Source organism: Physella acuta, unplaced genomic scaffold (assembly GCF_028476545.2).
Source record: "Physella acuta isolate Inbredline_101_S28 unplaced genomic scaffold, ASM2847654v3 ptg000738l, whole genome shotgun sequence".
Taxonomy (NCBI): Eukaryota; Metazoa; Mollusca; class Gastropoda; family Physidae; genus Physella; species Physella acuta.
This window is the reverse complement of record NW_026732256.1, coordinates 544,392-558,715: the sequence shown is the minus strand read 5'-3', so window position 1 is coordinate 558,715 and position 14,324 is coordinate 544,392. Positions and strand designations below refer to the sequence as shown.

Below are 14,324 nucleotides of genomic sequence, written 5' to 3'. Positions count from 1 at the left end.
TTTCAGCGTCTGCTACTAATCAAATACGTCAACAAACTATCTATCTTACTCCTCTATTCTATCCTAAACATCAGTCATATAAATCAAATACAAAATGGGACAGCACAGTTTATAAAAACATAAAATCTTACGTCTGTGTTCATGAAAAATAATGTTATTGTTCTAGTTCTTGTGTAAGTATCCTGACGTCTGTGGTGTCTCTGCTTGCTAATGTATGTCTATGTTATGGTTTGTTTGAATTCAATCATGTGCAACTCAAGTTCTGGCTAGGTTGTCGTGTACTGGCTTTGAGTGAATCCTAGTGGCAATGTGTAACCGCTTGCACGGGCTTAGCGAGCAGTGTAAGTGTTTGTGTAAGTGTTATGTAATTGTTGGCATTCATTTGTGGTGGGCGGATTGTGACGAGTTTTGATGTAAATTCCCGTGAGTCGGATGTAGGCGTAACTTTCGTTGGTCAATGTGATGACGCAACAATCTCATCTCAACGCTGGTTTAGATGTCCACGTAGAGTTGTTATACGATGAACTGGAGCTGTCTGATGCGGTAACGAACAATGATATTACATTCCGACGCTGAGAACATGGACGATGGGAGTTTCTACCCTTATTTTGTACCGACGCAGGTGTTCAATGGTGGGGCGGTCTGTTTTAGATAACCCCAGTGTACGGGCGAAACGGTGGCGACGATTGCGTCCGTTGTCTAGACAAGGGCAATTCACGTCCGGCAGGCTGTTCGCTGTCCAGGTAACTCAACGTAATCAGAGCTTCAGGTTGCGGCATTCTTTGAAGTGTCTGCTTCATCTCGTCTCATTCTGTGTAAGGTTGGTGGGTCTAAAAATGGTATTTCGAGACTATGAGCAATGGCTTTACATGACCATGTCATTGCCGCAGACAAGTATTCAGACAGAGGAACCTTCCATTAAAAAACATCAAACCCAAATTTATACGTGCTGAACATTTGTCTGGCGGTACATACAGCATACAATTATAACTTTACAAAAATAACCAAATAAAAAATCAGTACACTCTAATCTAACAACAATCTGTAAAGCCTAATAAACTCAATAGACGTAAACACTACTAGAGCTTAGAAATAGCTTCACAAAAAGAATAGACATGTAAGTGTATATCAATAATATCGTGCCATTTCAAATCAACATTTCAACACGTAATCATATAGTGGAGCAGCTCTCACTATATGACTTCTGACTTGACTTAAACTGGCTGGATTGACTAATAGACTGACTTCACTTTTGACTTATGTAACTTGACTGATTTCACTTTGACTGACTTCAATTTGACTTCAGTAACCTGACTGACTTCAATTTACGACTTACTTCACTTTGACGACTGACTTAATAGAGCTCTCTGACCGACTTCGACTTCAATTTAACTTAAGTCTTCACTGACTGACTTAGATTTCGACGACTTCACCTTGACTTAAAAACTTCACTTTGATTTCAAAGACTTTTCCTTGACTTCAAGGACTTCAATATGACTTCAAAGACTTCACTTTGACTTCAAGGACTTCAATATGACTTCAAAAACTTCACTTTGACTTCAACAACTTCAATATGACTTCAAAGACTTCACTTTGACTTCAAGGACTTCAATATGACTTCAAAAACTTCACTTTGACTTCAACAACTTCAATATGACTTCAAAAACTTCACTTTGACTTCAACGACTTCAGCTGCGTCACTCTGACCTCAACGAATTTATCAACTGACTTCAAACGACTTCTTTGACTTCATTTCTGACTCTATTTACTTAACTGACTTCTAACAACTTCGTTGACTTTAATTCTGACTCTATTTACTTAACTGACTTCAAACGACTTCTTTGACTTTAATTCTGACTCTATTTACTTCACTGACTTCTAACGACTTCTTTGACTTCAATTCTGACTCTATTTACTTAACTGACTTCAAACGACTTCTTTGACTTTGATTCTGACTCTATTTACTTCACTGACTTCTAACGACTTCTTTGACTTCAATTCTGACTCTATTTACTTAACTGAATTCAAACGACTTCTTTGACTTTAATTCTGACTCTATTTACTTCACTGACTTCTAACTTCTTCTTTGACTTCAATTCTGACTCTATTTACTTAACTGAATTCAAACGACTTCTTTGACTTTAATTCTGACTCTATTTACTTCACTGACTTCTAACGACTTCTTTGACTTCAATTCTGACTCTATTTACTTAACTGACTTCAAATGCCTTTTTTGACTTCAGTTTTGAGTTAATTTACTTCACTGACTTCAATAACACAATTGACTTCAGTTTTTACTACACCGACCCCACCTTGCTTCTGACTGTATCGCCGATTTTCTCGACTACTTATATTTCCATTTGCACCCCCCCCCCCCCCTCAAACTTTCGATTTGCACCCCACCCCCCTCGAGATTTCAATTTGCAACCCCCCCCCCCTCAAACTTTCGATTTGCACCCCCTCATCCTTTCAATTTATTTTTCAAACCCATTTTGGCGCCCCCTAAGGTCGGCGCCCTGGGACATATGTCCCCCCCCCCCCGCCGTCCCCCCCCCCCCTCGCTACGCTACTGGTGTCTAGATCTAGATGGATTTATATGAGATTAGAATCTTTAAATTAAAAAAATGTAAGCTTACAACTAGATTCTAGACTAGATCAAAACTAGATCTAGATTTAGATCTAGAATCTAGATTCTAGATCTATTTTGTATCTAGATCTAGTCGCAGTAGAGTAGTAATATTATACTATCGCTAGAAAATAAAAATAAAAAAATACCTTTTAATTTTTTTTAACCTTCACAGAATAACATTTGCTTCATCTCAGCTTTTGGGATTGATGTTTAAATTTGTTGGCATTCTAGAGTGCTAGATGGAGATTCTACCTGCTTAAAACCTTGTCCTAGTCGACAATGCCGTTCTCGGTCGAGCAGAGCCGGCGATTTAAATTTTATTAATTAAATCTACTTTGATAACTTGTTTTGTCATGGCTTGTGTGCGGATCTGTTTACACATTTATGTGCAGTGTTAAAAATAACTTTGAGTAATAGAAAATATTGGAAAAACAGTTTAAAAACACCGTCGATGTGACAATGGAAATATAGCGGGCATAGGCCGAGTGGGGATTCATGGGATGGATTATAAACACCTATCCCCCTTCCACCCCCACATCCTTGCCTACGCCACTGATTGCTAGTTTCATTATATTAATGTTTCATCTGACAGAAGGCTTGTGAGGATATGGAAGGCACCCTTGCTACGATTACATCGCAACAACAAATCTCTGACATAAGTTTAGCCTTTAATTGGGATAGTATGTATAAATTTTTTCCTTTAACTACTCTAACTTTCGCGTGTTGCTCACAGGAAATGTACCTCCCAATGTACCGTTTTTTTTAAACTGTTACCGATGGTAAAGATTTAGTTACGAATATTTGTATTCTGTCGTATAATTGTTTTGACTGTTTTATGCAACTACAAATCGGTTTTTGCATCGCAACAGCAAACGTACATATTACCGCACTAAAGAAAAAATGATATAAAACGGGAGTGATCTCCACTAAACTTTCTCGGACATTCCTTTATTACAAGCTTTTATTTAACTTGTTTCCTCTAGTTGTCGTGCTTGGAGCTTTGTCATAGATCAAAACTGCCGAACTGAAATTTCAAGCAATGTTAACGTACCGATTAGTTTTAAACCTGGCACATAGGTCGAAACCCTGACGACAATGTAATCTGTAATTTTTTATGAATGAATACATTTTCTAAAATTAGTAAAATGACCTATTAATATTCAGCACTAAAATACAACCATTATCATATTTATTTTATGGGTAATAGTTTTTAGTCATAAATCTCTATTCTTTAAAAACAGTTTTAAATACTGATCAGAAAATGCATTTAAAAAGTTTTAATAAAAACCTTTTATTTTCCTACATTTTAGTAAATGTATACATCAGATAAAATAGTAACCCACGCTAGTTTTATAGTTATTTTAATAGTAGTGAATTATTATATTTTTGAAGAAAATCATCTATTTAATCCCTTAGTGCATTTTTACATCTTTGACTTTCCCTTTCCCTTTCCCTTTCCCTTTCCCTTTCCCTTTCCCTTCACCTTCACCTTTACCTTTACCTTTACCTTTACCTTTACCTTTCCCTTTCCCTTTCCCTTTCCCTTTCCCTTTCCCTTTCCCTTTCCCTTTCCCTTTCCCTTTCCCTTTCCCTTTCCCTTTCCCTTTCCCTTTCCCTTTCCCTTTCCCTTTCCCTTTCCCTTTCCCTTTCCCTTTCCCTTTCCCTTTCCCTTTCCCTTTCCCTTTACCTTTTCCTTTACCTTTACCTTTACCTTTACCTTTACCTTTACCTTTACCTTTACCTTTACCTTTACCTTTACCTTTACCTTTACCTTTACCTTTACCTTTACCTTTACCTTTACCTTTACCTTTACCTTTACCTTTACCTTTACCTTTACCTTTACCTTTACCTTTACCTTTACCTTTACCTTTACCTTTACCTTTACCTTTACCTTTACCTTTACCTTTACCTTTACCTTTACCTTTACCTTTACCTTTACCTTTACCTTTACCTTTACCTTTACCTTTACCTTTACCTTTACCTTTACCTTTACCTTTACCTTTACCTTTACCTTTACCTTTACCTTTACCTTTACCTTCACCTTCACCTTCACCTTCACCTTCACCTTCACCTTCACCTTCACCTTCACCTTCACCGTCACCTTCACCTTCACCTTCACCTTCACCTTCACCTTCACCTTCACCTTCACCTTCACCTTCACCTTCACCTTCACCTTCACCTTCACCTTCACCTTCACCTTCACCTTCACCTTCACCTTCACCTTCACCTTCACCTTTACCTTTACCTCCGCCTTCGCCTTCGGCTTTGCCTTGACGTTGACGTTGACGTTGACGTTGACGTTGACGTTCACGGTCACGGCCACGGTCACGTTCACGTTCAAGTTTAAGTTTACGTTTGACTTTTTGATATTTTAAATGTGTAATAAAATTGACAGCTTGCGAAAAAAAAACTATTTTTTGTTATCTTTAGTCAATATCTACTGGATCGGTGCCAATGACATATCAAACGAAGGTACGTTTGTGTGGACTGAAGACGGAAGCTCGGCCAGTGCTTTAAACGGTATGTGGGATTTCGGCAGGCCATTCACTAACCCGGGCAATGATTTTGACTGCGTCTATGTTAAAGGAGATAAAACTGTCATTGACGTTGAATGCGGAGAAGTTAAAGCCTACTATCTTTGCATGGAACCCAGTAAGTTTTACATTTTGATATATTATAACTCAGCTTCTCATTATTTTGATTCCATGTTAACACTAAGCATAACTAATTTTTTTAAAGAAGTCTATTGAGTGGTTTTATATTATACAGAAAACATATAATTACAACATTTTATAATTGAACAGAATGGAATGTTGACTGTATTGTGCTGTCTGTCTGTCTGTCTGTCTGTCTGTCTGTCTGTCTGTCTGTCTGTCTGTCTGTCAGTCTGTCAGTCTGTCTGTCTGTCTGTCTGTCTGTCTGTCTGTCTGTCTGTCTGTCTGTCTGTCTGTCTGTCTGTCTGTCTGTCTGTCTGTCTGTCTGTCTGTCTGTCTGTCTGTCTGTCTGTCTGTCTGTCTGTCTGTCTGTCTGTCTGTCTGTCTGTCTGTCTGTCTGTCTGTCAGTCTGTCTGTCTGTCTGTCTGTCTGTCTGTCTGTCTGTCTGTCTGTCTGTCTGTCTGTCTGTCTGTCTGTCTGTCTGTCTGTCTGTCTGTCTGTCTGTCTGTCTGTCTGTCTGTCTGTCTGTCTGTCTGTCTGTCTGTCTGTCTGTCTGTCTGTCTGTCTGTCTGTCTGTCTGTCTGTCTGTCTGTCTGTCTGTCTGTCTGTCTGTCTGTCTGTCTGTCTGTCTGTCTGTCTGTCTGTCTGTCTGTCTGTCTGTCTGTCTGTCTGTCTGTCTGTCTGTCTGTCTGTCTGTCTGTCTGTCTGTCTGTCTGTCTGTCTGTCTGTCTGTCTGTCTGTCTGTCTGTCTGTCTGTCTGTCTGTCTGTCTGTTTGTCCGTATATATTTAATTTATACAGATAGTATTTATTTAATTAACAGCTTAAATCATTTCCATTCAATTAAAATCTATATAATTTACCTTATATTCAGATTCGAAAACAACAAAATGCCCAGATCCTACAACAACAGCTTCTACTACAACAGAAGGTATAACTATGAGAAGCTCTGTTTTACATACTAGTTTGTTTCTTTTATAAATAACATATGCTCCAATTTATGCTTGATTAATTAATGCATTAATTTTGGCTAAAACAGTTACACCGACCACGCCAACTACTACAACCACTCAAAAGCCAAGTAAGTTCTAAAATTAGAATTCAGAAAATCAAATTATTTTTAAATATCTAAAATGTACCTTGTTCATCTTACTGCTATTATTTAATCTTTAATTTCTGCATTTTATTTTAGGAAAACCTTGCAAGAAAGGCTAAAACAATGCGAGAAGTAAGTTGCCAACAAAATGACAAGTGCTAAATTTAATAAGCATACAGTTTTGAAGAAAGTGTTTTTTTATCACTGACTAGCTTTTATCAATTGAACTTCGAAAATTTCTTGTATCTGTATTTGAAGTTTATTTTAAAAATAACAGTGCATAGCCAAATTTTGGAAATCAAAATATAAAAAGAACTATTTTTTAATGAATGATAAAGTAGTAATCTTTTAAAATTAATTATTAAATAACAGAAATTTTTTATCTATTTAGTTTATCAGTTAATACATACATTAAACATATGCCGTGGATTACGTACTATTATTTAGGTTTCCAACAAAGAAAACAAACTAACAGAATTAAATGATTTTGTTTGTTTTACTATTTTTCAACAGGAACTTTGGCAATTGATTGAAGCCACATATTCCGTTATCTTCTTTTCTTTAAAAAATGTGATGACATAAAATACTATACATTCCTCAATTCAAAACAGTTTTTTTTAAATTCTAATTTAATTTTAAAATAAAATAGAGTTAATTATGGACGAAAATAAATTTTATTAGAATTTTTATTTTTAAATGTAGATTATTAAATGTTTTACTAAAATCTCATTTACAATAAACTTTTCTACATCACAATTTAACGTGTTTACATTTTGTATGTTGAATTAGTTATATAGAAGTGAGATGCTTTCAAAAATATGATAACTGATTAAAATTAAAAAAAAAAATCCTACTAGCCAAATGAAGTAGATTTTCAATTCAACTATTATAAGACAGAATTTATATATATATATATATATATATATATATATATATATATATATATATATATATATATATATATATATAAATTCGGTCTTATTATAGTTATATATATATATATATATATATATATATATATATATATATATATATATATATATATATATATATATATATGCACCGACGCATATTTACTTTACAATAGCATTATGTTTATGCAAAAAAACCGGGAGGAAACTCCCCTAAACTTTCTCGAAAGTTCTTATAAAACACTACGAGGGATTACAACTCGGGAAATAGACATGTTTTTAATATACTTTTAGTTACTTATACTTAATAAAATAGAATAAAATATGGTAGAAAATAAGAATTGCGGACTAAGTGAATGTCAAACATTACAAGTTTAATAGTGCGGAACAGTAGTACTTTATAAATTCTTATTAGCTTTTTGTGAAATCGAAAACAGAGTAAATTACTACTTTAAATCTACGGAAATACACTCAAAATTTGACAGAAAGGTTAGGGTTAGATCTTTTACTTACATGTGGAATTTCATTAATCTATCTGACAAAGCAGTCAAGTCTTAGGCTTTGAAAACTTGAAAGTAGAATAAGTTCCATTTTCGTTTATCGGAAATCGCTAAAAAGTTGATACTGATCTACACATTTGATATAATTCTTACGTATGAAATTTCATCAATCTAGCTGAAACGGTACTCAAGTTATCGTGTATACAGACACACATACATACAGACAGAATTACAAAGTCAAGTTTTTCCGACTTGATTACGCATAGAACGCTGAGATTTTGATAAATCTGCATTTATTATTTTTGCCCGATTAAAATAAGTCCATTATATTCCGTATATGATGAAGTACATAGTGGTATCTAAGAATATTCGAGAACATTTAGGGGAGATCACTACCGCTTATTTTTTATTTTAATTTGTGAAATATAAAAAGAATATAATTTTGTAACCCCAAAGCTTCTGAATTCATCTTGTAACCTTTAAGAAGAGGTTACAAACTATTCCACACTATCATACGCGCTTTATCATGTTCATTAGGTGCGCAATGGTTTTTAGTCATATAACTCTTTTGCATTAACAATTTTAAGTACGGAAAAATATTCATAAAAAACGTTTTAATAACAAGCTTTTATGGAATAATGCGCTAAAAAGTAAAAAAAAAATCGAAGCATTGCCATGTTTTATCGTACACATTTCACATTTAAATCTATGGGTATTCCCAATACACCATTTAAAACTATATTCAGTCAATGGTTGAGTAACATTTGATCAACTTTTGGAACTAGACGCATTCAATTATTAGTTGAGTAATAATCTATCTACATTTGGAACTAGATTCATTCGGTCAATGGTTGAGTAATGGTCTATCAACATTTGGAACTAGATTAATTTAATCAATGGCTGAGTAATGATCTATCTACATTTGGAACTAAATTAATTCAATCAATGGTAGAGTAATGACCTATCTACATTTGGAACTAAATTAATTCAATCAATATTTAAGTAATGATCTATCAACATTTGGAACCAGATTTAATCAACATTTAAGTAATGATCTATCAACCTTTGAACCTAAATTAATTCAGTCAATGGTTGAGAAATGATCTATCAGCATTTGGAACTAGATTCAATCAGTCAATGTTTGAGTAATGGTCTATCAATATTTGGAACTAGATTTAGTCAATGGTTGAGTAATGATCTACCACTGAAAGATACCCATTGGACGCTTGACTTGGCTGTAAAGACTCATCACGTGACACATTGTTTACTGACACCAGGTCAGCTGGTGTCAGGTATTCGTCATCCAGTTCCGTGTTACGTCGTGTTATCTGATTCCTCACGTCATCCTCAAAAGTTTGATTCTTTGAAAAATGTTCTGGCTCTACTATCAGGCTGTATATGGGATCTCTACTCTGTGTGAAGGTCTGATTCATCTCAACAATATGGCCGTATGGGTGACGTTCTGAAATCTCGATCTCACAAGAAGTTCGACAACTCTCGTAGTAAAGTGAGTTATCTACTCCAGCATTACCTCCCCTGTATTGTACGCTTGCACCATAGTTTAGTAATTCAGTCTGTAGACCGGCAATGGCTAATTGAAGAAGAAATCATAGAAACCCCCTGAATAAAAAATATGACATATTTTAGAAGATTGCTTTACATTATAAATTTTTTTTGTGTGTGTAGTTGTGTAGCAAAACTATTTGCTCATCTACGGTGTATTTCTATTAATAATTGTAACACAGATCTATAAGAACGTGTTACAAAACATGACAGCTAGTAACACACTATATAAAGTGTGGGCAGTTCTACTGACTTGGACCCGGATTCGAACTTGAGACATGCGGGGAAGCAGCCTAGTTCTCTACCGCCTAGACAAATCTGTCATATATTATAACGTGTAGTAACACACTATATAGAATTTACTTTTAAGGTAAACCAAATTGGTGATAAGAAACAGTTACAATATAGTGTACACACATTTACACTAAATTAGGAAAGGAAAACTATTATAACGTCTAGTAACATACTTTACTAATTATTGTGCATTTAGTCTAGAACAAATTGGCAATAACAATGTTATAATGTCTGGCAACATTTACACTTTTTATGTGTTTAGTATAAACGAAACAAGCAATTACGAACTTGACTATTGTGTAGCCTAGTAAGACATGACACTTATTGTGTATTATAAACAAAACAGTCGATTACAAACTGCTATAAACTGTAGCCTAGTAAGACATTACACTTACTGTGTATTATAAACAAAACAGTCGATTACTAACTGCTATAAACTGTAGCCTAGTAAGACATGACACTTACTGTGTATATAGTACAAACCGAACAATCCATTACAAACTATTTAAACATGTAGCCTAGAAAAACATGACCCTTGCTGTGTTTGTAGTGAGTCACCAAACAATCGATTAACAACAACTTAAAACATGACCCTTACTGTGTTTGTAGTGAGTCACCAAGCAGACGAGGACGATGACAAATATCACGACAACACCAATCACCACTGACGTAATCAGGGTCGTTACACTTAAGCCCACATTTTTTGTAGTTTGATCTGAAATAAATGTAGTTCCAAATCATCACTGCGCTATTTCCTCACGGGGGGGGGGGTGATTTGCGTTACTAAAATTAGTCTTATTTAGACATTACACTTTCACATTACTTATCTTGAACTTTGAGCTTTAAAACTTTGAACAGAGTAACAAAAAATGTGGCATTAAGTAATATACATGTCAGTAGTTAACCTTTTTGTACTGTTTATATTATCTTTCTTCTAAGCTTATAGACGGCTCAAATGATGCTCATTAGTTAAGTAGACTGGAACAGAATGACGATTACGAATGGGTTACCGATAGACGTTTGTTTTACCCCAATAGCATCGCAATAAGGGACAGCAAGTTGAAGGGACTGCATACGGTATAGAGAAAATGTTCAAATCTTGTAACTTTTAGGTTGGAAGATGTGTGCTCTACTTCTTAACCTCGCTTTCTCTTACTTATAAAACCAACAACCGGGGATCATTAATAATATTTGTGTTACGATTCAAATTAATGTGAAAAAAACATCCAATATTTAAACTTGCTATTAATTTGCTATTAGTAAGACAATGAATTAAGACTTATTGTAAGACTACCATCTAGCACTGACCTTCTTTAAGTTTTAACTCCAACAAGTGCTTCAGTCTCTCATTCTTCATGTTCTTTATTGTAATGACGTAATATCCGACGTCATCGAAAGTGACGTCGTTTATCCCTACGCCTACGTAAGTTTCTCCAGTATTTGGGTCATACGTCACGTGACAATAAACATGACCACTATGTTTTTTGACGTCACATATGTCGCCATTTATTCCAACATATTTGTGAATGTCAATGCTTGACTGAAGACAAAATGTGACATTCAGATTCTCACCCAGCATGACATCAAAGGTTGTCACTGGCTTGTAGTGACATAGACGGATCTGACCTGTTAGAGATTATACTTTTTTGTTTTAGTTTAATTTTCATTTTTAGCTATAACTCATCAATCTTATCTGGCCATAAAAGAATACAAATCACGTACACAGAATCATTAAATTTCGAACATGTATAACAATTTTATATGAAATACATATACTGCTTATCATTTGGCTTGTAAGAATATATTTTATAACTACGCCTATGGGTAATCCACGAATAACGTCACGTTTTTTTTTTCAAGAAAATATTTAATTTACTTTAAAATTTTCCATCGTGAGGAAATGAATCTAACAACTCAACCCATCCTTTAAATGATGTCACATTCTTGTCTAACACAAGTGGCGTAGCGACCCTTCCCGGCAACCGGAGACAACATTTCAGACTTTCGATTTGATCCCCCCTCAACCTTTCAATTTATTTTTCCATCCCATTTTGGCGCCCCCTAAGGTCGGCGCCCGGAGACATGTGTCCCCCCTCGCTACGCCTCTGTCTAACACACCCATCCAAACTACATATTTTTGTCGTAAACACCACTATTTATTTTTGTTTTAAATACTGAGCTCAATAAACAATAAGAATTTTGATCGATGTTTATAACTATTTTTTAAAAAATGAGCTGTTTCTATAAGCGCGAAATAACGGCTTTTTTTTTCTTCTAAAATGCAAGTGTGTCGTTACCCCCCGCATCTCCCCCCCCCCCCCACATACATCGTCACACATCGTAACCCATCGTCACACATCGTCACACATCGTCACACATCGTCACACATCGTCACACATCGTCACACATCGTCACACATCGTCACAAATGTAGTAGTTTCATCTATTTCTCACCCCCTCCACCTTACGATTGACTTCATATATAGACGACAAACCTAACCTGTAGTAAGGAAATCAAATACAAGACATTAATGATATTAATGTCGACAACTCTAACCTGCTCTGTAGATGAAACTAAACTCCAACATTTCTCCTGAACCTGAGCTTAACCATCCAACATAATTCATATTTAACGTCACGTTATCTATCATCACACTGACGTAATACATCTGACGACTGTCATCTGTGAAATTATTGACCAGCATATTGTCCATCTTACTGTTAAATCTTAGGTCAGCCCCATTAATGTTTACAAAGTCGACAGGGCTGTTTGGAGAGTATGCACACAATAGAAGAGGCTGACTTGTTCCACTGTCTAGGAATATTTCCTGAGATCTCATATCAGGGTAACAGAACCTTAGTGTTCCTAGGGTAGATGAATACAAAACTATGTAGTGCACTTAATAATGTAATATCACTAGTGTTCTCAAAGATCATATTAGATTATATGAATCATATTGATTTTAATACCATAAATAATGATAAAATGTATTGTTTAAAATATTAGTATTAAAACGTCATTTGTACATATATATGTATATGTATATATATATATATATATATATATATATATATATATATATATATATATATATATATATATATATATATATATATATGCAAATATATTCTTCATATTTTTAATTGAAAGATATATGATTTAAGCTTAAAATTTTAATAAAAATATGCTCTCTTAAAGAAAATGTATTTCATAGTGCATTTAACGGAAAATAATATGTGCATTAAAAATTTATTTTTAAATGTAGATGTTTAGATCACATAAATCACGACTTATCCATTCTTCTATTATTGTTTTTGTGACCAATGAACGGTGTCATTTACCGTTTTTCCAGGCACTGTTTTCCCACGCATGCGTCGTTTCAATACAAATGAGACTTTCTAGACAAACATAAATTATATGATAAATAGTTATTACACATTCCAGCTTAATGATAATGAGTCGTTCATAGCTATTTAACAAACATTAATTTCATTAATTGTCTGTTGTTGAAAAAACACCGTTTACTGACTATAAATATTAAATAATTCTATTATTTTTTTTTTAAATTAAGACTTTTTTCTTTTAAATTGACCATTGATCTTCAAGTGTTAAAAAAAATATTATAGTGCATGCACTTTTTAATTAATCTTTTAAACTTTAAACTGTTTTTTTTTTGTTGAATTATTAGTAACTGTTATTACCAAATGTTTAGCCTGTGATGTTAAAATTAGTCTTTAATTTTTTTAATAACCTACTTGACATCGGTAATAGGCTTACCTTGTAATATCATTATAGCAATCAAAACGACACGTTTTGTGCAAATCACTAAAGACGTCATATTTGTTAGAACCTTCGTCTCAGTACTCCATCATTAGCCTATTGAACTAACATCGCGCTTTTACTGCAACCGATATTTTACTTGAACAATATAAATGAAAAAAATTACAACAAGTTTTTTTTTTAATATTAGAAGTAGGATAATACACAAACGATGTAGCAGAGAGACATAAGTTGAAGAGTCATTAACTTCTGCTTTAGCTATAGCGTGAAGGAAAATAAATAATAGGATGGCAATGCAACAAAGACGAAAAGAGGATACAGTTGTATCAACACTATATGTAGTATCTCCTAACATTAAATTCACAAGTAATAAAAATTTATATTATTTGTATTGAAATGAATAGCTGAATTAGTTGAATTGGAAATTAGAGAAGTTATAGACAGAGTGAATGTTTCTTAAAATGACTTTCATATGTACTATGAAAGTTAATATTAGTTTCGTTTTTGAGGTGCACATTAAAAATATTTTGTATTCACATTTTTCAGGTATAGAAATTTATAAAACACGTCATATATCCGGTATTGACACAAATTCTAAATGCAGTTACTAATCAAATACATTTAATACTTATCATTGGCTATGAGATGCTGTTATGAACAATTTGTTCGCGTTTTTTAAGCTATTGTAAAAATGGGCGTGTCATCGAGTCAATTTTCATCTGAGTCAACACTTAATATGTTTCGTTTGATTTCCGTCCCCGTCCACCTCCCAGTCCCCCTCCCCGTCCCACATCCCCGCCCCCTCACCTAACCACTTATAACTTCTCCGTCTTGTACCCTGGGACTGAGCTGTTGCAGACATTACTGTGATGATTCACTAAAACTTTCCTTGAAAACA

The 14,324-nt window shown here is 34.3% G+C and overlaps 1 protein-coding gene across 2 annotated transcripts; it reads right to left on the bottom strand.

Annotated features, from left to right (window-relative positions):
* Window positions 1-8,927: 8,927 nt before the first annotated feature.
* Window positions 8,928-13,558, bottom strand: LOC131950134 (uncharacterized). Of its 2 annotated transcripts, none has more exons than XM_059312177.1 (6): window positions 13,424-13,558; window positions 12,988-13,044; window positions 12,203-12,511; window positions 10,955-11,272; window positions 10,245-10,361; window positions 8,928-9,380 (listed from the first exon to the last, which is right to left on the bottom strand). In XM_059312177.1, exons 1-6 carry the CDS (start codon window positions 13,482-13,484, stop codon window positions 8,965-8,967), a joined length of 1,278 nt encoding a protein of 425 aa, XP_059168160.1. In that variant the 5' UTR covers window positions 13,485-13,558; the 3' UTR covers window positions 8,928-8,964. The 2 variants fall into 2 exon arrangements, with proteins under 2 accessions (XP_059168160.1, XP_059168161.1); XM_059312178.1 differs by having other exon boundaries at window positions 9,281-9,409.
* Window positions 13,559-14,324: the final 766 nt, after the last annotated feature.